This window comes from Carcharodon carcharias, chromosome 18 (genome assembly GCF_017639515.1).
Source record: "Carcharodon carcharias isolate sCarCar2 chromosome 18, sCarCar2.pri, whole genome shotgun sequence".
Lineage (NCBI taxonomy): Eukaryota > Metazoa > Chordata > Chondrichthyes > Lamniformes > Lamnidae > Carcharodon > Carcharodon carcharias.
In genome coordinates this window covers 88,180,505-88,206,049 of record NC_054484.1, presented here as the reverse complement: position 1 = coordinate 88,206,049, position 25,545 = coordinate 88,180,505, and the positions used below count along the sequence as shown (strand labels likewise).

Below are 25,545 nucleotides of genomic sequence, written 5' to 3'. Positions count from 1 at the left end.
TAGCGTGCACTCAGTGAAACACTTCATCCCTTTCCCCCAGGCTCATTATGCACTCAACCTTCCAGAACCAATGGAGACGAATATTGGTGGGGTGGCAAATAGTTAGGAGGAGACCCAAACATTACAGGTGGATACAGACAGGCTGGTCAAATGGCCTAAGGAATGCCAAATGGAAAGTTTTGTGAATAAGTCTGAGGTGATGCATTTGGGCAGGAGAAACAAGGTACGGGAATACACGAGGAATGGTAGGACCATGGAAAGTAAGGAGGATCAGAGGGACTTTGCTGGGCATGTTGACATGCCCGTTAAGGTAGCGGGACAAGTACATAAGGAGTTTAAGAAGGTAAATGCCATACTTGCCTTTATTAGCCAAGGAATAGAATATAGGAACAGGGAGGTCATATTCCAAGTGCAGAAAACGCTGCCTAGGCGACAGCTATAGTTCTGCATGCAGTTGTGAAATGCACTTTACGGGAAGGATGTGATTGGAGTGGAGAGAGTACAGAGGTCATTGACCAGGATACTGGCTGGGCTGAAGAGTTTGACATGAGGAGACATAGCATAGGCTGGGGTTATTTCCCCTGGAGCAGAGGAGATTGAGGGGTGACAATATTGAGGTTTATAACATTATGAGGGGCATAGATAGGGTTGACAGAAAGGAACTTTTCCCCTTGGCGGAGGGATGAGTAACCCGGTGGCATTGATTTAAGGTAAGGGGCATGAGGTTGACAGGTGATGTGATGAGCAACTTTTGCACACAGTAATGTGGGATGCACTGCCTGAAAGGGTGGTGGATGCAGAAACCCTCCTAACATGTAATAAGTATTTGGATGTGCAGTTGTAATGCCATGGCATACAAAGCCATGGGGATAGTGGTGGGAAATGGGATAAGATGACTTTGGAAGGTGCTTGACACACGCATATTTGAAAGACTGAGGGACCTTTCTCTATGACCCACACCTCTGACTCTCTCAGTCTGTGAATGAGCAATGTTGCAACAATAACAAATCAAACAATCATCAGTGCTATGGATGGTGGGAAGACAGAGTGGATATCACTGTTGACCTCAAATACCTGGCTGTTCCACACCAGCCTCACTGACACCAGTGAACCTGGGTGCATGGTGCCTCTCAAGCTCCAGGACCTCCTGCTCAAAATGGCTTAGAATCATGAGCTGAGCCTGACCACCTCCAGTCCGTGAACACTCACGTGCACTGTGAGCATTCTCCTGAAAAACAGAGACCATCTTTCATTGCGGCTAATCGCGCATGGAATCTGCACACCCACGCCACACCCCTACCACAGTGGGCCATTTCAGGCCTCCAGTGCCTCCTGTCCCCAATACTGCTGATCAGTCACACAAAGTACGCCTGCTCCCAAACCCCCCCAACAGCCACCTTGGACACATTCTGCATCCATCACTTTAGGGAACACGCCGTCTTAATTCCCATAGCAAGGAGGCACAACTACATGCAGAGCCGAGGGCAGCAGATGGCTCTTGGCCACGAGACCTTGAGGTTCCCTTCCACAATCTCAAAACCGTGAATAGGACATGTGTTGGAACTCTGAGTATGCGCCAAGCTGCATCTCCTGCAGGTTGCTCCCAGACTAGTCATGTGCGACTAAGAGCAACACATGGTGCGGGGAGAACTAATCTCATGAACCACTCAGGCTGATGTAAGCATGGGCACTATCTGCTTGCCCACCCAGCGTACGAGAAATGCCCAACATGATTCAATGCAGTCACAACAGTAAGTCTTGGGGGGGGGGGGGTCTCAAAGGCTAAGACTACCTGCTGGGTTAAATGCCCAATGCCAACATGGTACTCACCCTTCCAGAGCACAACAAATTGTTGAAGCGCTTGCAGCACTGGATCCAGGTGCGTCGCACCACGTCGCAGGAGCTCACCACCTCTGCCACCTCCTCCTAGGCATGTTTGGTCATGTAGGGGGCCTCCTCCTCCCATCCCGCCGTGCTGCCACCTCCTCGAGGAAGGCAGCAAGGCAGTCATCAGAAAAGCTGGGGGGGGCACAGTGGCCTACCCTGCAGCCTGCCCTGCTCCTGTGGCAGACCCTGCAGCCTGCCCTGTTCCTCTGCCCTTCCCTCCAGCGTGCCCTGCTCAGCAGACCCCCTGCAGTGTGACCTCAACGTGGCCAATGTGAGCAGCCTATAGGAGGTTGCCAGGCCTTCCTTTAAACAGACCTCCGGGGGTCTGTGCACGCCTGCCGCAGCCCGCACACTCCTGCTATTCACGGGAGTCGGAAATGTGCTGATCAGGTCCGTGCCCGCCCATAGCCATTCCTGCTCTGCCCACCAGGCAGAAAATTCTGTGCATAATAGCATAAGAAATAGGAGCAGAAGTAGGCCACTTGACCCTTCAAGCCTGTTCTACCATTCAATAAGATAATGACTGATCTTCTACATGAACTTTCCCCCAACCCTATATACCCTATACTTTGATTTTTGATGTGAATCTCTTGAGGCTCGAGTGAAAGCATTATTTGGTTTGTCTCCTGCTTTTGGCACACAAACATGAGCAAGCTTAAAGATTGTGCATTGAATATGCAGGACTTGGCTATAATCACACTACATTTACCATCTCCATCCACAACCTGCTGTATGTCAGCAACAAACCTGCTTCTCTCATGTTTCTTTTGGGCTGTAACTTAAAACCTGATGATCTTAATCCTGAATTTTATTTTTTTAATCTTTTAAAGAAAATCATGCTTTGCTTTCTGATAATTCTAAGCTGTGCATGATCAAGAATGAACATCAAGTTGCCTGTTAGTAAAAAAGGACTGCTGATCATTTATGACAGAGTCCCAAAAAAATTTATCAATCTTTACCTTGCATATACTCAATGAGTGTCCACAGCCCTCTGGCATACAGAACTTTAAAGATTCTGTGAGTAAAGATTGAGGGAAGAAATTTCTCCTCATTCTTCTTTTGGCTCCTCCAATTTTACTGAGAGTCGCCACAATGCTGGTTGACCAGACTTCTCCATCTCCCCCTGTGAGTCACCCGTCCCTCTTGCCACCACATCTTTCCATCTGGTCTTAGGCTTTCATCTTTTCATTTTTCCAGGCAGTCCCACCTCTATCACTTGCCTCACCACATTTCCTCTCTTTCCTGCAACAGATGACCATACCATTTCTCAGCTACTTTATTCGATGCCCCCACAATCTTCACTGATCCCCTGATGTGGTGGTTCCTGATTTTGTCCTTTCTTATCACTCCATGCATCCATCTCAGCATCCGCATCTCATTAGTATCCAGTTGTCCTCTCTTCTTGATTTTGTCCAAGTTTCTGCGCTATATAACAAGGTCTCACAATTCTTCCTTTCAGATTCAGTGATACTTTTCTATCACATAACACTCCACTGCATTTCATTCAATGACTCCAATTGGAGCTTAGAATCCATTGTTTAATCACCATTTCCATACTTCCATCTTCTCCCATCACTGACCCCAGGTACTTGAAACTATTCACTTTTTCCAAGTCTTCACCCATAATCTTTACACCTTCACTCTGATACTCTTCCCTAGACTCAAACTGACCGTCCATAAATTCGGTCTTTGGTCTATTGATCTTCATACCACTGTCTTCCACTGCTTTTCTCCAGTTCTCCAGATACTTGGTCATGTTCTTATGACCATCTCCACCCCCCACCCCCCCCTCCCCCAATATAGCTCAATGTCACCTGCAAACATCGTTGACCATGACGCTTCCCATCTCACTTGCTCAGTTAGAACACCCATGACAATCAGGAAGAAGAAGGGGCTCAGTGTCGATTCTTGGTGTAATCCAACTTTAGCTTTGAAACTTTCGTTGTCCCCCACACTGCATCTTACTCTTGTCTTGTACTTTTTAAAAATTCATTCATGGGACGTGGGCTTTGGTGGCTGGGCCAGCATTTATTGCCCATCACTAGTTGCCCTTGATTAGGTGGTGGTGAACAGTCTTGAACCGCTGCAGTCCCAGTGGTGTAGGTACACCCACAGTGCTGTTAGGAAGGGAGTTCCAGGATTTTGACCCAGCGACAGTGAAGGAATGGCAATATATTTTCAAGTCAGAATGGTGAATGACTTGGAGGGGAACCTCCAGGTGGTGGTATTTCCATCTATCTGCTGCCCTTGTCCTTCTAGGTGGTAGTGGTCATGGGTTTGGAATGTACTGTCTAAGAAGCCTTGGTGAATTCCTGCAGTGCATCTTGTAGATGGTACACATTGTTGCTACTGTGCGTCGGTAATGGAGGGAGTGAATGTTTGTGGATGTGGTGCCAATCAAGCAGAGTGCTTTGTCCTGGACAGTGTCCAGCTTCTTCAGTGTTGTGGGAGCTGAACTCATTCAGGCAGGTGGAGAGTATTCCATCACACTCCTGACTTGTGCCTTGTAGATGGTTGGACAGGCTTTGGGGTGTCAGGAGGTGAGTTACTCATTGCACGATTCCTAGCCTCTGACCTGCTCTTGTAGCCACAGCATTAAATGGCTAGTCCAGTTCATTTTCTGGTCAATGGTAACCCCTCAAGATGTTGATAATGGGGTATTCAGTGGTAATGCCATTGAACATCGAGGGGCGGACATCCCCATTTCTGGCCTTATGATGGAAGGAAGGTCATTGATGAAGCAGCTGAAGATGGTTGGGCCTAGACACTACCCTGAAGAACTGCAGTGATGTCCTGGAGCTGTGATTGCTGACCTCCAACAATCAAAACCATCTTCCTTTCTGCTAGATATGACTCCAACCAGCAGAGAGTTTTCCCCCTGATTCCCTTTGACTCCAGTTTTGCTAGGGCTCCTTGATGCCACACTCAGTCAAATGTGGCCTTTATATCAAGGGCAGTCACTCTCACCTCATCTTGGGAGTTCAGCTCTTTTGTCCATATTTAAACCAAGGCTGTAATGAGGTCAGGAGCTGAGTAGCCCTGATGGGACCCAAACTGGGCAGCAGTAAGCAGGTTATTGCTAAGCAAGTGCCACTTGATAGCACTGTTAATGACCCCTTCCATTACTTTACTGATGATGGAGAGTAGACTGATGGGGCGGTAATTGGCCAGGTTGGATTTGTCCTGTTTTTTTGTGTACAGGACATACCAAGTTTTCACATAGCCGGGGAGGTGCCAGTGTTGTAGCTAGGGGTTGGCTAGGGGCGTGGCAAGTTCTGGAGTAAATGTCTTCAGTGGTATTGTCGGAATATCGTCAGGGCTCATAGCCTTTGCAGTATCCAGTGCCTTCAGCCATTTCTTGATATCACATGCAGTGAATCGAATTGGCTGAAGACTTGCATCTGTGATGGTGGAGACCTCCAGAGGAGGTACAAGAACACCTAAATCACTCCTTGTACATGCCCTGCAATAGTTGTACGTAGTTCTCAGGAACTGCACAAACTCTAGTACATCTTCCTCCCTAGACACCCAGCCATAAGCCTCCTCCAGATCGGTGAATACAATTTTCATGTTGCATTGGACTTACTGATATTTCTCTAACACTTGTCTCAAAACAAAAATGGCATCAGTGCTGCTTCTTCCGGTCATGAATCCGAACTGATCTTCATGGATTTACACTGATTTTCTCAGTCTCTGGTACATAACTCTGTCCCATATCTTGAAGGTATATGGTAGGAGTTTAATTCCTTGGTAGTTTTTGCAAATTTGAATGTCTCTCTTTCCATTGAATACTTTTCCTCATCTCAGTCTGAAATAGCTGGCTCCTTATCCTGAGAGTATGGATTCTAGTTCTGGGCTCTCCAGCCTGGGGAAACAGCCTCGCAGCATTAACCCTATCAAGCCCTCCAAGAATTTTACATTTTTAAATGAGATCATCCCTCATTCTTCTAAAATCCAGAGAGTAAGTTCGGCTTGCTCAATATCGCCTCATATGATGGTCCTTTAATCCCAGGAACCAATCTAATTGAATCTCCATGGCACTCCCTCTAAGGCAAGTATATCCTTCCTTAAAGAGACTAAAATTGTACACAGCATTCCAGGTGTGGTCTCACCAAAGCCCTATACAATTGTAGCCTTACTTTCTTAACCTCCAACCCCCTTGCAATAAAGGTCAACATACCATTTGCCTTCCGAATTGCTTGTATGTTGATTTTCTGTGATTCATGTACAAGAACAAACAAATCACTTTGAATTTTGACATTTACCTGTTTCCCACCTTTTAAGAAGTATTCTGCTTTTCCATTCTTCCTATCAGACTGGATAATTTCATACTTCCCCACATTATATTCCACCTGCCAGCTTAATGCCCAATCACTTAAGCAATCTATTACCCTTTTCAGGCTTTTTGTATACTCCTCACTTCTTACATTCCCAGCTGGCTTTGCATTGTAGGCAAACCTGGATACATTTCTCTCAGTCCTTTCATCTTGGTTATTAATATAGATTGAAAATAGCTGAGACCTCAGCACTAATTTTTGTAGCACTTCAGTAGGCACACCCATTCCAAATATGACCCATTTATTTCCACTTTCTATTTTCTGTCCTCTAACCAGTTCTCAATCCATGTAATAAATTACTCCAAACCCATGAGCCCTAATCTTGTATAACAATCTCTTGTGGGGCATCTTACGAAAGACTTTCTAAAAATCCAAATATACTACATCCACTAGGTTCCCCTCATCTACCCTCAAAGAACTCCAATAGATTTGTCAAATATGATTGTTCTTTCATAAAACTGTGTTGACCCTGTCTGATTGTGATTTTCCAAGTGCCCAGTTACCACCTCCTTAATAGTAGATTCCAACATTTTCTTGACAACTGTTGTCAGGCTAACTGGCCTACAGTTCCCTATTTTCCTCTCTCCCTTCTTCTCTGAACAGCGGGGTTACATTTTCTATCTTCCAATCCACAATTCTGGAACTCAGGAAATTCAGGAAGATCAAAATCATCCACTATCTCTGTAGCCACCCCTTTTAAAAGCCTAGGATGCAAGCCATCAAGTCCAAGGGATTTGTCACCTTTTAGTCCCATTAATTTCTTCAATACTGTTTCTTAACAAATATTAACTACTTTAAGTTCCTCATTTTCATTAAACACTTGGTTCTTCGTTTATCTTCTATTCTGAAGACAAATACAAAATATTTGTTTAACGTCTGTACCATTTTCTTTGGTCTCTGCTTTCCCTGCTTCTAAAGGGCTCATTTCACCTTTGTTAGTCTCTTCATTTTACATACTCGTCAAAGTTCATACAATCAATTTTTATATTTCTTGCTAGTTTATCTCATATTTCTACTTTCTCCCTTATCACTTTTTTGGTCATCCTTTGCTGATTTTTAAAATCCTCAGGCTTAATATCATTTTTTGGCAAAATTGTAAATCTATTTATTTAATTTCTTACTATCCTTAGCTTCTCTAGCTAACCACGGTTGTGACGCTTTTCTGGTGGAGTTTTTACTCCTGAATGGAATGTATATTCATTGAGAATTATTTATTTAATCATTTGCAATTGCTTATCTAATCATTGTATCTTTTAAACTAATTTCCCAATTCACCTGAGTCAACTCAGTCCTAATACCTCCATCATTGACATTTTTCTAATTTAAGGCCCTAATTTCAGATTAATCACATCACTCTCAAACTCAATATGAAATTCTATATTATGATCACTCTTCTACAGAGAATCCATTGGTATGAGATTGCTAAAGAACTAGTTAGTATAGGATTGCTAATTAACCAGCCTCATTTTTTAATTCATTCTTGGGATGTAAGCATTGTTGGTTAGGCCAACATTTATTGCCCTTACCTAATTTCCCTTGAGAAGGTGGTGGTGAGTTTGCCTTCATGATCTGCTGCAGTCCATGTGATGTTGTTACATCCAGTGTTTATTTTCTGTCATGGTTTGATATGACTGAGTGGCTTGCTAAAGGGCTGTTAAGAGTCGACAACATTGTTGTAGATCTGGAGTCACATCTGGGCTGGACAAGGTAAGGATGGCAGATATCTTCCTCTGAAAGACATTAGTGAAACAGTTAATCATCCTTCAGGTAACCAACTCCATGTAATCACAACAGCTCGCATGTGATAGTGTCTTCACCCAAAATGATTACCAGGAGTGTTATCAATCAAAACTTAACACTGAGCTACATATAGAGATATCAAGACAGACAGCCAAAATCTTGGTCAAAGAGTTAGGTTTTGAGAAGCACTTTAAAGAGGTGGAAAGGCTTGGATGGAGTGAGTGGAATTCCAGAGCTTAAGGCAAAAGTAGCTGGAAACATAGGCACAAATAGTAGAGAAATTAAAATCTGGTATGCATAAAATGCAGATTTGAAGGTGTGTAGAAATTTCAAAGGCTTGCAGGACTGGAGGAAGTTACAAAGAAACAGAGGAGTGAGGTCAGGAGGGACTTGAAAGCAAGGATGAGGATTTTGAAATTGAGGCTTTGCTGGACTGGAAGCTAATGTAATTTACTGAACACAGGGATGATGGGTAGAGAGGATTTGGTGCAAGTTAGGGTAATACAGTAGATTATTTTGCATAACCTTAAGTTTATGTTGGATGGAAGACTGGAGAGGGGACATTGGAATAGTCAAGTTTAATGGTAATGTAGAGCTGGAAGAATGCCAGAATTGGAGGAGTGCAAATAGCTCAAAGGGTTGTAGGGGCTGGATTACAGTGACAATTTAGAAACAGGGAGGAGCTGAGAGAGGTGGTGGTGGTGAGGTAGAACCGGCTGTCTTTAGTTATGTGTGGAAACTAACACTGTGCCTTCAAATTATGTCACTGAGGAGCAGCATGTAGATGAAAAATAGGAGGGGGGTGCCAAGGATAGATCCTTGGGGAGCACTAGAGGTAATGGTTTAGGAGCAGAAATAGAGGTGATTCTCTGGCTATGACTGAATAGATAAAAGTGGAATAAGGCAAGTGAAGTCAGGGGGTTACAAGACAGGTTTATACAAACTTGCCTTCATAATTTAATGCTTTGAGCCTGGTATCATTTAGTATATTTCTTGTTGCTTCTGATCAATAGTGTACATGCACCAACTAAAGAAAAATACACTACTAGTGCCCTTAATTCAACTCTTCATTGGATAGGGGATAAAGGCTATAAAGTTGCGGGGTGGCTTCCAAACAGCCTTCAGAGGCTAGAGATGGCAGGTGTTGTGAAAGGGAAATTGTTTGACTAAATTATTCGAGTTCTTTGCGGGAGTAACAAGCAGGGCGAATAAAGGGGATGCATGCATTTGAATTTCCAAAAGGCATTTGATAAGCTGCCACATAAAAGGCAACAAGACAAGGTAAGAACTCGTGGTGTTGGGGGTGATACATTAGCATGGATAGAGGATTCGTTAATGAATAGGAACCAGAGTCCGGATAAATGGGTCATTTTCTGGGTTGGCAAGCTGAAATTAGTGGAGTGCTGCAGGGATCAGTGTTGGGACCTCAAGCTTTTTATTTTATTCATTTGTGTGTTGTGGGCAAATGACTAGGCCAGCATTTATTGCCCATCCCTTATTCAGAGGGTATTTTTATGAATCAACCACATTGCTATGGGTCTGGAGTCACATAAAGGCCAGATCAGCCGATTTCCTTCCCTAAAGGACATTAGTGAACTAGATGAGTTTTTATGACAATTGTTTCATAGTCACCATTAGACTTTTAATTCTAGATATTTAATGAATTCAAATTCCACCATCTGCTGTGGTGGGACTCGCACCCCAGTCCCCAGAGCACTTCCCTGGGTTTATGAATCACCAGTCCAGTGACGACAATGCCACCATCTTCCCCTAAATACTTGACATCTACCAGCTCCCCTTTATTCACCCTGCTTGTTACTCCCTCAAAGAACTCAAAAAAATTAGTCAAACACAAAACCATGTTGACTCTGCCTGATTGTATTATAAGCTTGTTATTTACAGTCTGTAGAAATGACTTTGATGAAGAGTCTAAGTATATTGTAGCCAACTTTGCTGACAATACAAAGCTAGGTAGGAAAGCAATTTGTGAGGAGGACACAAAGGAATATAGATAGGTTTAATAGGTGGGCAAAAAATTTGGCAGATGGAGTACAAAGTAGGAAAATGTGAGGTTATCTACTTTGGTTGGAAGAATAGAAAAATAGAATATTATTTAAATTGAGAGAGACTGCAGAATGCTGTGGTACAGAGAGATCTGGATGTTCTTGTACATGAATCACAAAAACATTAGCATGCAGATACGGCAAATGGATATATTAGCCTTTTATTGTAAAATGGATGGAGTATAATTTTTAAAAATTCATTCATGAGATGTGGGCATCGCTGGCTAGGCCAGCATTTATTGCCCATCCCTAATTGCCCTTGAGAAGGTGGTGGTGAGCTGCCTTGTTGAATTGCTGCAGTCCATGTGGTGTAGACACACCCACAGTTTTAGGGAGGGAGTTCCAGGATTTTGACCCAGTGACAGTGAAGGGAAACCTTCTTACAACTGTACAGGGCATGGGTGAGACCACACCTAGAGCACAGTTTAGGTCTCCTTACTTAAAGAGGAATATACTTGCATTGGATGCAGTCAAGAGAAGGTTCACTAGGTTGATTTCTGGGATGAATGGGTTGTCTTATGAGGAAAGGTTGAACAAGTTGGGTCTATACTCTTTGGAGTTTAGAAGAATGAGAGGTGATCGTATTGAAACATATATGATTCTGAGGGGGCTTGACAGCTAGATCCTGAGACAATGTTTCCCTTTGTGAGGGAATCTAGAATTACGGGGCAAAGTTTCAAAATAAAGAGACTCCCATTTAAGTCTGAGATGAGGAGGACTTTTTTCTCTGAGGGTCGGTAATCTTTGAAATTCTCTTCCCCAGAAAGCAATGGAGAATGGGTCAATGAATATATTCAAGGCTGAGTTAGACAAATTTTTGATCTACAGGAGAGTCAGGGGTAATGGGGGACTGGCAGGAAAGGATAGTTAAGGCCATAATCAGATCAGCCATGATCTTATTGAATGGTGGAGTAGGCTCAAGGGCTGAATGGCCTACTTCTCCTGTCTCTTATGTTATGTTTAAGACACACCTTACAATCTCTGTCTTTGACAAAGCTTTTGGTCATCTGCCCTAATATATCCTTTTATGGCTCGGTGTCAACTTTGATAATCGCTTTTGTGAACGGTCTAGGCACATTTTACCATAGTAAAAGTGCTATATAGGTACAAATTGTTGCTGTTGATTGAAAGGTGAACTAATAAGTGATTAAAATGTCAAAAAGAATTTGATAGTGTGATTATGGAGCAACTATCTGGACATAGATTGAGGAATAGCGATCAAAAGGGAATTGGATAAATATTTGAAGAAAAAGATAATGCAGGAATATTGAGAAAGAGTGTGGGAATGGAAGTAAATGGATTGCTCTTGGAAAGTGCCAGTGTAGACCTGATGGGCTGAATGGCCTCTTTCTGTAATTTACTGTTCTATAACCTTATTGTCTCTGTTGGGGGAATTTAGAGCAAGAGAACACAATCACAAAATTGGCCATTTAGGCGTGAAATCAGGAAACACTTCTCCAAATTTCCACAAAGCTTTGTGTGAAACTCCCCCAAAAGACTGTGGATGTTGACACAATTGGAGTTTCAAGCTGGAGATCAATGTCTTTTGTTGGGTAAGAGTAATGAAGGATGTGGAGAAAATGTAGTTGAATGGAGTTGGGAAAAAAATCAGCCATGATATAAATAAATGATGCATCAGGCTATGGGGTTGCTGAATGGCCTATAACTGTTTCTGTGTTCATATGACCTGAAGCTCCATTATTTACTCTAGCTGATTAAATACTGAGAAATTTGAACTGATGTTTCACTTGGCTCATCAATCATCTGACTGGGAAACTATGAATGTCTGAGAATGAAAGATGAAAGAGGCTGAAACTGTGAAACAGCAAGTGGAAGACTAATTAAATAGACAGTGATGTGGGGTGTCACCATAGCAATTAAGTCTCAGTAAAGTCTGAGCAAGTTCACAGTGACTAGTAAGTTGATTTAAGCTGTGTCAAGTCCAGGGAAAACAAATTCTGGTGTTTTTGCCAATTATTTTAAATCTGCCTTCTGTTCCTGGAAACAGCTCCGTATCTACTCTATCAAAACCTTTGGTAATTCTGAACTCCTCTATTAAATCTCCTCTTGACCTCTCTAATCTCTGCACGTAAGTCTGTCATCACTGGTACTACCCTGGTAAATCTATTCTGTACCTTTTCCAAGGTCTTCCCTAAATGTGGTGCTGAGAATTGGACATATCGCTCCAGTGAAGGTCTAACCAGTAATTTTTCTCCTTTGCAGGCATTCATTCACTTTCATTTGGTTAGGTATTATTAAATCTGTTTCCACTGCCCTTTCACCATTGTCGTCTCTATTCATGGTAGGTTTCCTGGGATCACTGTGCACAGCTCTGTTCGCATCCTATGCTGTCCAGCGCAAGCCCATGGTGGAGTGGGGAAGGGAGATGTTAAAGGTTGTTGGTGTGGCCGAGGCATACTGTAGGAGAACCATTCGTCATATGTCAGGTGAGAGCTTTATAGTGGGAGCAGGGTGGGAGACTACCAGAAACATCGTATTAAAAGCATCTAAATTTAAGATCTGATTCTGTGGGAGAAACTCCATCAAGTGTTTCCATGGATTGTCCTTTGTTACTTGTATGTGGGATTTGAAGTGAGTTCCCAGGATGTGAATATGATGCACAGACCTCCCATCAGTTCAGGCCATAGTCTGTAGAACATCTTGCATTTATATAATGATTTTAGCATGGGAAAACGGCCCAATGTGCTGCACAGGTGGGCAATTTAAGACTGACATCAAGCCAAAGAAGATATTAGGTGACTAAACACAGGGTGAATGAGGCAGGTTATAAAGAGGGTCTTCAAGGAGGAGAAAGAAACAGAAAGATTTAAGACGGAAAACCCCGAGCCTGGGACTATGGCAGCAGAAGGCATGACTGCCATTGGTGGAGAGAAGGAAATTGGGAATGCACAAGTCATATGGGAGTTCTTGAAGGTTTGTCTACTTGAAAGAGAGGAAGTGGCGAGGTCCCTGGAAGGATTTTTACACAAGGATGACATTTTTAAAATTGACGCATTGCTGGAATGGGAGCCAATGTAGGTCAATGAGCACAGGGCTGATGAATGAATGGAATTTGATGTGGCTTAGGACACAGGCAGCAGAGTTTAGGATGAGTATAAGTTTACAGAGGGTGCAGCATGGGAAGCCAGTGAGAAGAATAGCTGAGTCTAGAAGTAACAAAGACATGGTGAGAGTTTTGGCAGCTGATAAGTTGGGGCAGAGTTCAGTGATATTATAGAGATGGAATTGGTAGTGTTAACAGCGGAGGTGATATAGGATCAGAAGTTAAGGATGTCATCAAATATGATGCCCTGGTTGTGGACAGCCAGCTTCATCTCAGAGAATGGCCAGGGAGGAGGATGGAATTTGTCAGTGGAAAGGGAATGGAGTTTGTGGGGACTGAATGTTGGACAAGCAGGCTGACAACACAGAAACATTAGAGGAGTTGAGAGAGATGGTGCTGAGGTAGAGCTAGATATCATCAGCATACATGTAACAACTGACAGAGTTTGTGGGTGATTATGAAGAAGGGTTGAGCAGGTTGGGCCAATACTCCTCGGAGTTTAGAAGAATGAGAGGTGATCTTATTGAAACATTTAAGATTTTGAGGGGGCTTGACAGGGAGGTTGCTGGGAGGATAAAACTAGGGGGCACAGATTAAAGATGAGGAGTCTCCCATTTAAGGCAGAGATGAGGATTTTTCTCAAAATGTCCCTGGACTTTGGAATTCTCTTCCCCAGAGAGCAGTGAAGGCTGGGTCATTCAATTTATTTAAGGCTGTTAGATAGATTTTTGATCTACAAGGGAGTCAAGGGTTATTGGGTACATGGAATTGATAGTGTTAACAGTGGAGATGATATAGGGTCGGAAGTTAAGGATGTCATCAAATATGATGCCCTGGTTGTGGACAGCCAGCTTCATCTCAGAGAATGGGCCAGGGAGGAGGATGGAATTTGTCAGTGGAAAGGGAATGGAGTTTGTGGGGACTGAATGTTGGACAAGCAGGCTGACACTGCTCTCTGGGGAAGAGAATTCCAAAGTCCAGGGACCTTTTGAGAAAAATCCTCATCTTGCCTTAAATGGGAGACTCCTCATCTTTAATCTGTGCCCCCTAGTTTTATCCTCCCAGCAACCTCCCTGTCAAGCCCCCTCAAAATCTTAAATGTTTCAGTTGGGCAGGAAGTAGAGTAAATGCCACAATCAGTTCAGCCATGATCTTATTGAATGGCAGGTCAGGCTTGATTGTCCAGATGGCCTACTGCTACTCCCATGTCTTATGTTCTTATGATTATATGTCGCCAAGGTGGCAACATGTGGATAAGGAATAGATCCTTGAAGGACACCAGAGGTAACAGTGTGTGAGCAGGAAGAGAGAAGTCATTGCAAGTGAAATTTAGCTAGAACTGGATAGATAAGAATGGAACCAGGCAAGTGAAGTTCCACCCAGCTGGACAAGAGTTGGGAGGCATTGGAGGAGGTAGGTGTGGTCAACTGTTTTGAAGGCTGCAGTCAGGTCAAGAAGGACAGGGAGGGATAATTAACCATTACTGCAGTCACAATAGGATGCCATCTGTGACTTTGATAAGCTCAATTTAAGTACTATGGTTGGGGGAGCAACCTGATTGGAGGAATTCAGATATGAAGTTCTGGGAAAGATAGGCAGAGATTTGGGAGGTGACAACATATTCTTGGGCTTTGGGGAGGAAAGAGTGATTGTAGGTGGGGTGTTAATTTGCAAGGACAGAGGATTCAAGGATGGGGTTATTTGTGGGTGAGGTGGCGGGGGGTGGGGGGTGGGGTGGGGGTGTTGGGGGGGGTGGGGGGGGGGGGGGGGGGGGGGGGGGGGGGGGGGTGGGAGACATATGATGACAGCAAATTTTGAAAGGGAGGAGACAGTACCTGAGGAGAAGGAACCATTCATGATATCAGCTAATGTGGAGCCAGGAGGGGAAGCTGGCTGTCAGCAGTTTAGTAGGAGTAGGATTGAGGGAGCAGGAGGTGGGTCTCATGCACAAGATGAACTCAGACGTAGGAGAGAAACTGGAGAAAGTTTAGGGTTAGGGTAAGGTGGAAACCTAGCGGAAATTTGGTTCAGCGGGCTAGAGAAAAGAGAAGGAAGTGACAGAAACAGCTAAATGGATAATTTCCCAAAATATTCCATCAGCTCCTCGCACCTGTGGGAGGTGAGGGTGGAGTGGGCAAGAGAGCGGTTAAATGAAACAGTTTGTAGGAGATAAAAGAAGCTGGGGGTTAGTTTTACATCTCAGCATGATCCTGGAATAGTGAGAAGTTTTGTTAGAGGAGAACAGGGCCCTAATGAGCCTAGGTACTTTACGTGGTCCAGCCAAATCTGGCAATGAATCGATTGTCCACCATTGGGGTTCAAGTCTGTGCTTTGAAATTAAGGTAATGGTGACCTTACCAGAGTATTGACCAGGGTAAGAGAGAGAAACAGCTTTACCGAGGCAAAGTGCATCATAGATGGAGTGAGGAAATGGTTGAAAAGATCAACAGCTGCAGAAATGTGATGTCTAGAGGACCAAAGACCAGACAGTTGTAGGTTACATGGGGCAATGTTTTACTTAGTGGCTGATACATGAGGAAGGTGGAAAGGGAAAATGGATGAGCGTTAAAAGCGATCAGAGATGGCTGCCCCTGTGATTGAAATGATAGAAATTGAAAGGCCACATGAGATGGTAAGGATGAGAGATGGTAGGAGAATTTAAATGGAGGGCAATGTTAAGGGAAGCATAGAGAAGATGGGAAAGTTGAGGTGCTGCTGGTAAGGAAGCAGTAACGAGTGTCCCAATAGGCCCTTTGGAAATTCAAAATTTCCGTCAATTCGCAAAACAGAAAAAAATCCAACTGTGGCAGGCGGGTTCCTGAGGCCTAGCCGTTCTTCTCCTGGTCCAAGTGGCCTATCACAGACCAACGTCAGGGAGTTCACCTAAAGGATAGTATCACCTGACCATGAAAAATCGACAATTGACCGCCAAACTAGTGTGAAATTTGATCCATTAAATTAGCTGTAGGTCAATAGTATTAATATAAAATGGGTCAGAACTATAAGAGCGTTATTCAGTTTACACCAGAATTGGAGAACGATAGTAACATCAAATTAACCCAAGTGGGGCTGCCTCACGCTGATGGAGACTTTGTTTCATTTTAATAGCCTATTTGGTGACAGGGGACAGTTTGCTCACACCATTTCCCTCACAGGGGCAGATGTAGATTGTTATCCCAGATGGAAAGAGTTAAAAAAGACCCAGTTGCCAGCAAGTACTTTCTTGATCTCATAATAGCCAGCCATTGAGCATGGGAGGCCTGGGATAGATCTCAAACCTCAGTCTCAGCATGAGAGACTAGGATAGATGTAAAGCCTCAGTATGAAAAGCCTAGGATAGATGTACAGCCTTAACAGGGGAAGCCTCTGATAGATCCCTGGCTTCAGTAGATGAGGAATCAAGAAAAGTAAGTATTGCTGAAAAGAGAGACATGTTGCTGAAGCTTTTCATCTTGTTCTCATCAAACAAGCACAATGCCAAACTTCAAATAATTACTTTCTCTATGACAGCACCACAGCCAATCAGTCAATTTTCTAACCAATCAACGCTCTTCTCCTGTAGTGTAAATTGCTGTAATCTTTTGAAATTTGGCATTCTTGCATTTGTCCTGATGAATGCAAGATGAAAAGCTTTAGCAACGTGTCTCCCTTTTTAGCAATATTCAAAAGGAAATACAGTAATCTTTGTTTAATGGTTCAGTAGCATCCTGAAATTGTAAGAATGGACTCAATGAGATGCACCTTTTGCTTTAGAATACCAAGAAAATTGGTTTTATTTTGAAACCAAGTGGCAATCATATTTGGAAGAAAGAGGAATTGCACAGGAAGGGCAGAACACACCGACTTTTCCAAAGAATTACGACGCGGAGAAAAGAGATCAGGTTGGTGCATTTGATACAGAATCCTGAGTTAAAACTCTGCCGTTTTGAAGTTCTAGAGGGCCAAATAGAATTGGTCCCCATCTGGTAAAAGGTCTACCAACCAGCAGGACATCTTGTCAAACTGTGGCCTTGCTTTGCCACGATTATACTTAATATTGACTGTGTACCGGGTGCTGAGGACCACTGGAGATGCCCACTCCAGTAGGTTAGCTTTGCATTGTGGAGGACCAGGGATAGAGTCAGTATTACCACAGTGCCACCGTGTCAGAATGTTACTGCAAGAGATCTTATAGCACACTGGTGGAAAGGTCTTTGTAAAGGGAAAGGCAGTGGCATCTTCTCTCATTATACAGTCAGTTGGCATATCTGTACATGTAGGAACCTAGCAAGTGTGGCACTAGGAAGGCAAACTTGGTTAGTTTCACATCAGTATTCTAGAAGGAAAGGTTTGGCACCAATCCTCTGGATAGTACAGGGTTCACTGAATTGGTCTATAAGCACTGGGTAGTGGAATAGTTGGTAAAGTTTCTGTGGAAGGTCGAGGTCGGTTGCATTGGTATCTGTGCTTTGGGATTGTTGCACCATTAGTTATCTGGGTTCTGGGGCTCTTCTGGGTTTATTGATTTGTTATCTGTTCTGGTACGATCAGAGTTGGTTAGTTTTGTATCTGTGATCTGGTGTGTTTGGGTTCTGTTAGATTTGCATCAGTGCTACATGACAGCATAAGAAATAGGTGGTAGAAGTCATAGGTTTGGAAGGTGCTGTTGAAGGAGATTTGGTGAGCTGATGCAGTGCATCTTGTAGATGGTATGCACTAGTACCACTGTGCACTGGTAGTGGAGGGATTGAATGTTTACTGGTGTACTGATCAGGTGGGCTAACTTGTCTTGGATGGTGTCTAACTTCTTGTGTTGTTGGAGCTGCACTTATCCAGCCAAGTGGAGAGTATTACTGACTTGTGCCTTGTATATGGTGGACAGGCTTTGGGGAGTCAGGAGGTGAATTACTCGCCGCAGGATTCCCAGCCTCCGACCTATTCTTGTAGGCATAGTATCTATGTGGCTTGTTCAGTTAAGTCTCTGGCCTGTAGAAGTTCCCAGTATGTTAATGGTGCAGGATTCAGCGATAGTAATGCTGCTGAATGTCATGGGGAGATGGTTAAATTCTCTCATGTTGGAGATACTCCTTGCCTGGCACTTGCGAATGTGCTACTTATCAGCCCAAGTTCCAATGTTGTCCAGGTATTCCTACATGCAGGCACAGACTGTTTTAGTGTCTAAGAAGCTATGAATGGAACTGAATACTGTGCAATCATCAATGAACATTCCCAGTTCTGATCTTTTGTTGGATGGAGGATCATTGATGAAGCAGCTGAAGATGGTTGTGCCTAGGATACTACCCTGAGAAACTCCTGCAGTGATGTCCTAGGGCTGAGATAATTGGCCTGCAACACCTACAAACACCTTCCTTTGTGCTAGGTATGACTCCAACCAGTTGAGAGTTTTCCCCCTGATTCCCGTTGACTCCAGTTTTGCCAGAGCTCCGTGGTGCCAACGGTCAAATGCTGCCTTGATATCAGGGGCAGTCACTCTTGCCTCATCTCTGGAGTTCAGCTCTTTTGTCCATGTTTGAACCAAGGCTGTAATGAGGTCAGGAACTGAGTGCCCCTGACAGAATCCAAACTGAGCAGTGAATAGGTTATTGCTGAATAAGTGCTGCTTGACTGCACTATCGATGAAACCTTCTATCATTTCACTGATGATCGAGAGTAGACTGATGAGGCGGGAATTGTCTGGGTTGGATTTTTTTTATTCATTCACACAATGTGGGCTTTGCTAGCTGGGCCAGTATTTATTGCCCTTGAGAAGGTGGTGGTGGTGGTGAGCTACCTTCTCAAACTGCTGCAGTCCATGTGGTGTAGGTAAAGCCATAGTGCTGTTAGGGAGGGAGTTCCAGCATTTTGAACCAGCAACAGTGAAGGAACAGCTATGTATTTCCAAGTCAGGATGGTGAGTGACTTGGAGGGCAACTTCCAGGTGGTGGTGTTCCCATCCATCTGCTATCCTTGTCCTTCTAGATGGCAGTGGTTGTGGGTTTGGAAGGTGCTGTCTATGGAGTCTTGGTGAATTCCTGCGGTGCATCTTGTAGATGGTACACACTGCTGCTATGGTGCGTCAGCTGCGGAGGGAGTAAATGTTTGTAGATGTGGTGCCAATCAAGCGGGCTGCTTTGTCCTGGACAGTGTCAAGCTTCTTGAATGTTGTGGGAGCTGCACTCATCCAGGCAAGTGGGGAGTATTCCATCACACTCCTAATTTGTGCCGTAGAGATGGTGGACAGGCTTTAGGGAGACAGGAAGTGAGTTACTTGTTGCAGGATTCCTAGCCTCTGACCCACTATTGTAGCCACAGCATTTATATGGCTAGTCCAGTTCATTTTCTGGCCAATGATAACCCCCAAGATGTTGATAGTGGGGGATTCAGTTATGGTAATGTCATTGAACATCAAAGGGCGATGGTTAGATTTTCTCTTGTTGGTGATGGTTATTGCCCAGCACTTGTGTGGCGCGATTGTTACTTGCCACTTGTCAACCCAAGCCTGGATATTGTCCAGGTCTTGCTGCATTTAGACATGGACTGTTTCAGTATCTGAGGAGCTGTGAATGGTGCTGAACATTGCTAAACATCTGACCTTATGATGGAAGGAAAGTAATTGATGAAGTAGCTGAAGATGGTTGGGCCTAGGACACTACCCTGAGGAACTCTGCAGTGATATCCTGGAGCTGAGATGACTGACCTCCAACAGCCACAACCATCTTCCTTTGTGCCAGGTATGACTCCAACCAGTGGAGAGTTTTCCCTCTGATTTTCATTGACTCCAGTTTTGCTAGGGCCTCTTGATGCCACACTCGGTCAAAAGCGGCATTGATGTCAAGGGCGGTCACTCTCACCTCACCTCGGGAGTTCAGCTCTTTTGTCTGTCACGACTCACTGGGGATAGTGCGCTGTAATATCAAGCCCCACTGTTCCCCGAGCTGCAACAAATATGAAAAGTTTGACCAAACCACCAGATTTCTCCAATTCTACCCAACTGTTTAATTTAGGTTAACAGAACATGAGCGCCAGGTTTGTAAACTTAAGTAAATAACTACTTATTGAACAAATTGTCTTTAACCAGTGGCAAAAGAAAGAAATATGAACTGCTAATTTCTAACACTATAACTTAAATTCTACCCCCTTCTTAAATCCCTGTACACACACATACAAGAACATGACACACAAAAAGATGGATTTTAAGGGTGGGGTAAAACAGTTCAATAGCACCAATTCCGGAGTCCAGGATTTGATTGGTTGATTTTGACTGGTGTCTTCAAAATTCCTTTCAGTTCTTGTTGATGACAAGAAGTTGTCTTCCAGCACTTTCTGCGTTTAGTTCACTGCTTGAGCACTTGCCTTTCAAAGTCTCTAACAGTGATTTTCCCCTTTGCCTCTTGACAGGGGTTTTCAGAGAGAGAGCAGGTTATAGAGATATGAGGAGAAAAAGCCAGCTGACTATATTATTGTGGAATTACTGGGATCTTCCACACACAGGAGAAAGAGGTTTTAGGTCTTGTTCCTTGCAGGCTAGGAGCAATTCTACTCCACTGCCCTCACACAAAACCTGGTCTCCTGGTCAGGAGCCAATTAAAATGTTGTTGCCGGGCAGCTCTCTTGGTCCAGGACTCCATCCCGGCACCATCCTGTCTTTCATGGCACGCCCTGTTCCAGGACTGCAACATTGTATATATATCTCATACTGTTCCATTGGCCATGTCTTTCGAAGTGCAGCCATTGTAGTTTTATCTCCATTCTCACCATCAAACACATCTTCCCCTCCCCTTTCAGAATTCTGAAGGGACTGTTCCCTCTGCAACACTCTGGTCCACTTCTCAATCACCCCCAACATCCTCTTCCCATGGCACCTTCCCATGCAAGCACAGAAGGTGCTGCACCTTCCCCTTCACCTTCTCCCTTCCCACCATCCACAGTTCCAAACATTCCTTCCAGGTGAAATGTTGATCTACTTGTACTTATTCTAATTTAGCGTATGGTAAGCGTAGATGATAATGTGGTCCCTTCTTCCTGTGGAAACTAAATGCAGATTGGTTTGTACAAGTGTGACCCAGGGCTTCCGGTCACCTGCCATTTTAATTCTTTGCTCCACTCCCATTCTGACTTCTCTGCTCTCGGCTTCCTACATTGTTGCAATGAAGCTCAATGTAAGCTTCAGGAAAAGCACTTCACCTTTGAATTAGGCTCTTCACAGCTTTCCAGACTCAAAATTGAGTTCAACAATTACAGACAGTAACCGCTGCTTCAGTTTTTTTGAAAACTCTCTTGGTTGGAGAATCCCTTTTCAAATTATATTGTTATAATACTCATAATATGAAAGTACTGCAGGCAAAGAGCATTTTAATAATGCTTTTAAAAAAACTTATTTACATATTTACTTACAGCTTTTAGAAAGATGGTTGCTTCTCACTGCAGAGTTTGTCTATCCTGGTGTGATTTGTGACAATGACACTTGTAATCATTGGCAGTTACTTTATCCAATAAATGGCTATCCAACTATCAGACAAAGGGATGAACTGTTTTTGTTATTTAAAAAAACATTAATGATTCAATATATATGTGTAAAAGTATATATGTGTATATGTATAAAAATATGTGTGCATTTGTGTGTTGTGTGAGAGAGTTTGTATAATAATTCACTGATTGGCAGTGACTGACATCTTTCCTTCTGTGAGAGATGATGGGATTGCAGCCTCAGAACTCTGGCGAAGTCAGATGAGGTTAACTGCTGCACCTCTTTTGATTACTGAACAAGTTGACTCTGGAAAGGCAAAGTCAACCACAGTGGCACACATGATGCTTCCTCTTGCCAGTGGTGTGGGATGATCTCTGCTGACGCCTTGTTTCCAGGGCTGGCATCTGCTTTGGAGCTTCTGAAATCACATGTCATGGTAGCGAATTTATACTCCACAGCTGGTGTTGCCATTCGTATCGATTGTCTACTTGAGTTTCCTACTTGTGGTTGATATTGAGGCTTTTATGTCTCTTGGCACAGGGTGATATTATGTGTCAAGTGCAGTTGCATGATACACTGCTTCTGGCAGAACATGTAAGCCTCACCTTCCAGTACACAGCCTCTGCATCACCAACACCCCCTGTAGTACCTCGTCACTGTGATTCACTCCAACTAGGCACCCTATGGGCCTTAGCTGAACAGCAGGGACTGTCAGAGAAACGTTGACCCTCCGAACTGTGATATACAGGACCATCGGCATGTGGACACATCCTGGTGTCCACCAACCAAGTCCCAGCTATCGGTCAAATAGTATCCACTGACTTGTGGGTCTATCTCAGGAGAGTCAAAAGTACTGGAGTGGAGCCCTATAGGTAGCTGGTAATCCCTTTAAGCAAGCAACTTCTGGCAACTTCTGCAACCGAGTGGGGTTCCTGCCCAAGCTACACAGCCAAAAAAAGAAATGGAGAGAACACTTCACCCTGAATAACAAATGGAGGGGACACTTCGCCCTTACTCTCACTATTGAGGGGACTAACATGGGAGGTAGTAGTGTAAGCCCACTCGATTGATGTAAAGAAAGAGTTGCCTCCAATGGTGAGCAGGATGATTGCATTCTATTAGACAACCGCCACCTGCCTCAAGCTGAGAGCCCCCAGCCAATAAGGTATTGGAGAATAAGAATTAGGGCTCCTGTTATAATGATTGATATTAATTATAGATAGGTGCTCTCCAAAACTGCTTCCATTGGTTAAAAAGAAAGCCTGGTTTGAAAAGGACAATTCTACCTATTCTCTCCCAATTAGATGTTAGCACGTCATATTATTGACACAAACAACCAATAATCTTTGTTCCTTTTTGGCCAATCAGTATGCAAAGATGTGAGGCTTATTGATATTGACATGGCAGAGGGTGCAGGGTGAAGTTATCATTCGTGTTAATAACATTTATCAGTATTGAGACAATCTCCAGTTAGAAACCATTTTACCTCAATGTTTCAGGTGAAACTTGTGACAAAGGTGGTTTAGTTCACAGATCCCTGGAAATACTGTATGGAACTCTGTTTGAGAACCTCAGTTTGTGACCCATATTTTGTTTCTTTACTTGTCCCATCACCACCCCCTTTTGTCTTGCATCATCAACCCGTTTTTCATTTGATTGTTCCTGCCTCCTCCCCTCTCCCTGTCCTCCCTCTTCGTTCCTTTCCTGGCCTCTGTACTTGCTTCAAAACTTTCACATCTTTAACTTTTCCAGTTCTTATGAAAGGTCATGGCCTGAAATATTAGCCCTGTTTTCTCTCTCCACAGAGGCTGCTGAATATTTCTAGTATTTTGTCTTTCTTTTAGATTTCCAGAATCTGCAGGATTTTTGTTATTGTCTAAGTATAATGTAAGGGAGGGACTGAGAGAATAAATGATACAAATTAAGAACCACAGAGAAAAGAATAATATCCAATCAAATTAATCCAAAGGTATACAAGGAATGGAGCTCCGAAGGTGTGGGTGGGAGAAGAGGACATGATGCTCCAATGATAGCCTATGATGCACTCCTGTTCGCTGGGGGTGACTGGACAGAACTGTGTAATCATGCCATGTTTCATGGAGGTAAGAGGCTCCAATACAACCGTGGATTATTTGCACTGTGATTCCCAGGAATCAGATCAGTGGTCAATGTCTGAGGTTGAAAGATGGAGGTGACCTTGGGTTACTGCAAAAATATTTTAATCAAATTCCTACCTTTAAGAGCAGTGGTCCACTAAATCTCTGGAGAGGGAAATCATTAAGAGGTAGGGCTTACCAATACAAAAAATACTCCTCCTATGTGTCATTCATGCACATTATGTTTAGGAGTATGACTGAGGAAGTTAATCAGCTTATAGTGCAAATTATTTGGATGCCATAAAGATGTCATTCAGTTAGATCATGGCTGATCTACACCTCAACTCCATTTGTCCACCATTGCTATAAAGTCATTGATGGCCCCAGCAAATAAAACTCCACTGACCTTCATCTCAAAATCTCCTATCGTCCCCCAGCATCCACACCCCTTCTGTTCCAAATTTTCACTGCCCTTTGTGTGATTTCCCTCCTGAACAGTCTTGCTCTAATTTTAACTTTAAGCCCCCTAGCTCTGAACTCCCTCACCGAAGGAAATCATTTCTCTCTAACTAACCTATCAAATCATTTAAACGTTTTGATTAAATCACCCCTTAAACTTCTATATGCAAGGGAATGTAATTTTAGTTTATGCAATTTTGCCTCATAACTTAGCCCTGGTGAATCAGTGCTGTGCCTCTTCCAAAGGCCAGTTCATCCTTCCTGAGATACGATACTCAGAACTGAACTCATTCCTCCAGAAATATTAAACTAAGTATCTGTTTGTGGGTTCAGGATTTCTCTTGATGCCTTGACTTCTACATCCAATAAACTTTCAAGGAATGTAACGGGTGCTTTTATTTCAGGCTCTCTGGAGTATTCTCTCTGGGCATAATGTTCATTGTGAGAGGAGTCCCTGTGGCTTCATGACACTTGGTCCCATCAGGGCGTCCTCTAGTATTCAATTATCAATATACAAGTATAATCTATATCATCAGCTAATATTACAGCCTTAACTAACATCGTGATTTTCTTCTGTATATGGCATCTTCCTGTGCACAAACTGGTTGCTGCCATGTCAACCATACGACACTTCAAAACCAGCTGAGGGAAAACACTTAACCTCTTATTTTTAAATCAACAGGTGAGAGTGGAGCCACCGGATCAATTGCAGGCTGCCTCTACGGCTTACTTTATGGAATGACGAGCATTCCCAAAGGATTATATGAGAATTTAGAATTCAGGGAGAAACTGGAGGAGCTTGCAGAAGAACTATATAAAGCAGCAAAATGACAGCAAAACCCCTTAACAGGTATAAGGGGGCAAGTGGAACACTACCTGTCACTCTAAGAGAGCTACAGTTTCAGATTTTCAGACTCTTTCTTAACCTACAAAGCTACTCTCTGAACTATGCAATAATAAATATTACTGATATGAGGGCAGATGAAAAAATATAACTAGGAATGAGCACAAAGCTATAATTATAATAAACGTGTTTACCTCACTATATACAGAGAGCATGAATCTCTTCGGGGCTTCTCCTGTTCTCAGCAGAAGTTCAACTTTTAGGTCATGTGCACAATTGGAATTTCTGCCCAACCTCTGTTGAAGTTACAGTAACCAATTGAGAGAAAGACCAAGCAAATTCACCCCACAGTGTTTACAAAATGCCTTACAATCTATATATAGTACTTTCTGTTATAATTTGCTGCTCATTCATTGAGGAAAGGAAGAACCTGGAGTCAGTCTTTCCTTATGTTACGACTGAGATGGAAGGAGTGCACTGTCTGTCCCTAGTTCCACTATTCCACAGGTCACAACATGTATTTAAATGATTTTTCCACCTAGCTATAAGGCCAATTATGTGCATTACCTATTAATCTCAGAACGACCATTCAATGCCTAGGTTTCTTAA

The 25,545-nt window shown here is 43.3% G+C and overlaps 1 protein-coding gene across 1 annotated transcript in view; it reads left to right on the top strand.

Annotated features, from left to right (window-relative positions):
- Nucleotides 1–25,137, top strand: part of adprhl1 (ADP-ribosylhydrolase like 1) — a 40,358-nt gene extending 15,221 nt beyond the window's left edge. The window contains exons 4-7 of the mRNA XM_041211893.1: nucleotides 12,334–12,474; nucleotides 16,845–16,972; nucleotides 23,507–23,639; nucleotides 24,775–25,137. Coding sequence (XP_041067827.1) covers nucleotides 12,334–12,474; nucleotides 16,845–16,972; nucleotides 23,507–23,639; nucleotides 24,775–24,923 — 551 coding nt within the window. The 3' untranslated portion in view covers nucleotides 24,924–25,137. The remainder of the gene's footprint in view (nucleotides 1–12,333; nucleotides 12,475–16,844; nucleotides 16,973–23,506; nucleotides 23,640–24,774) is intronic.
- Nucleotides 25,138–25,545: the final 408 nt, after the last annotated feature.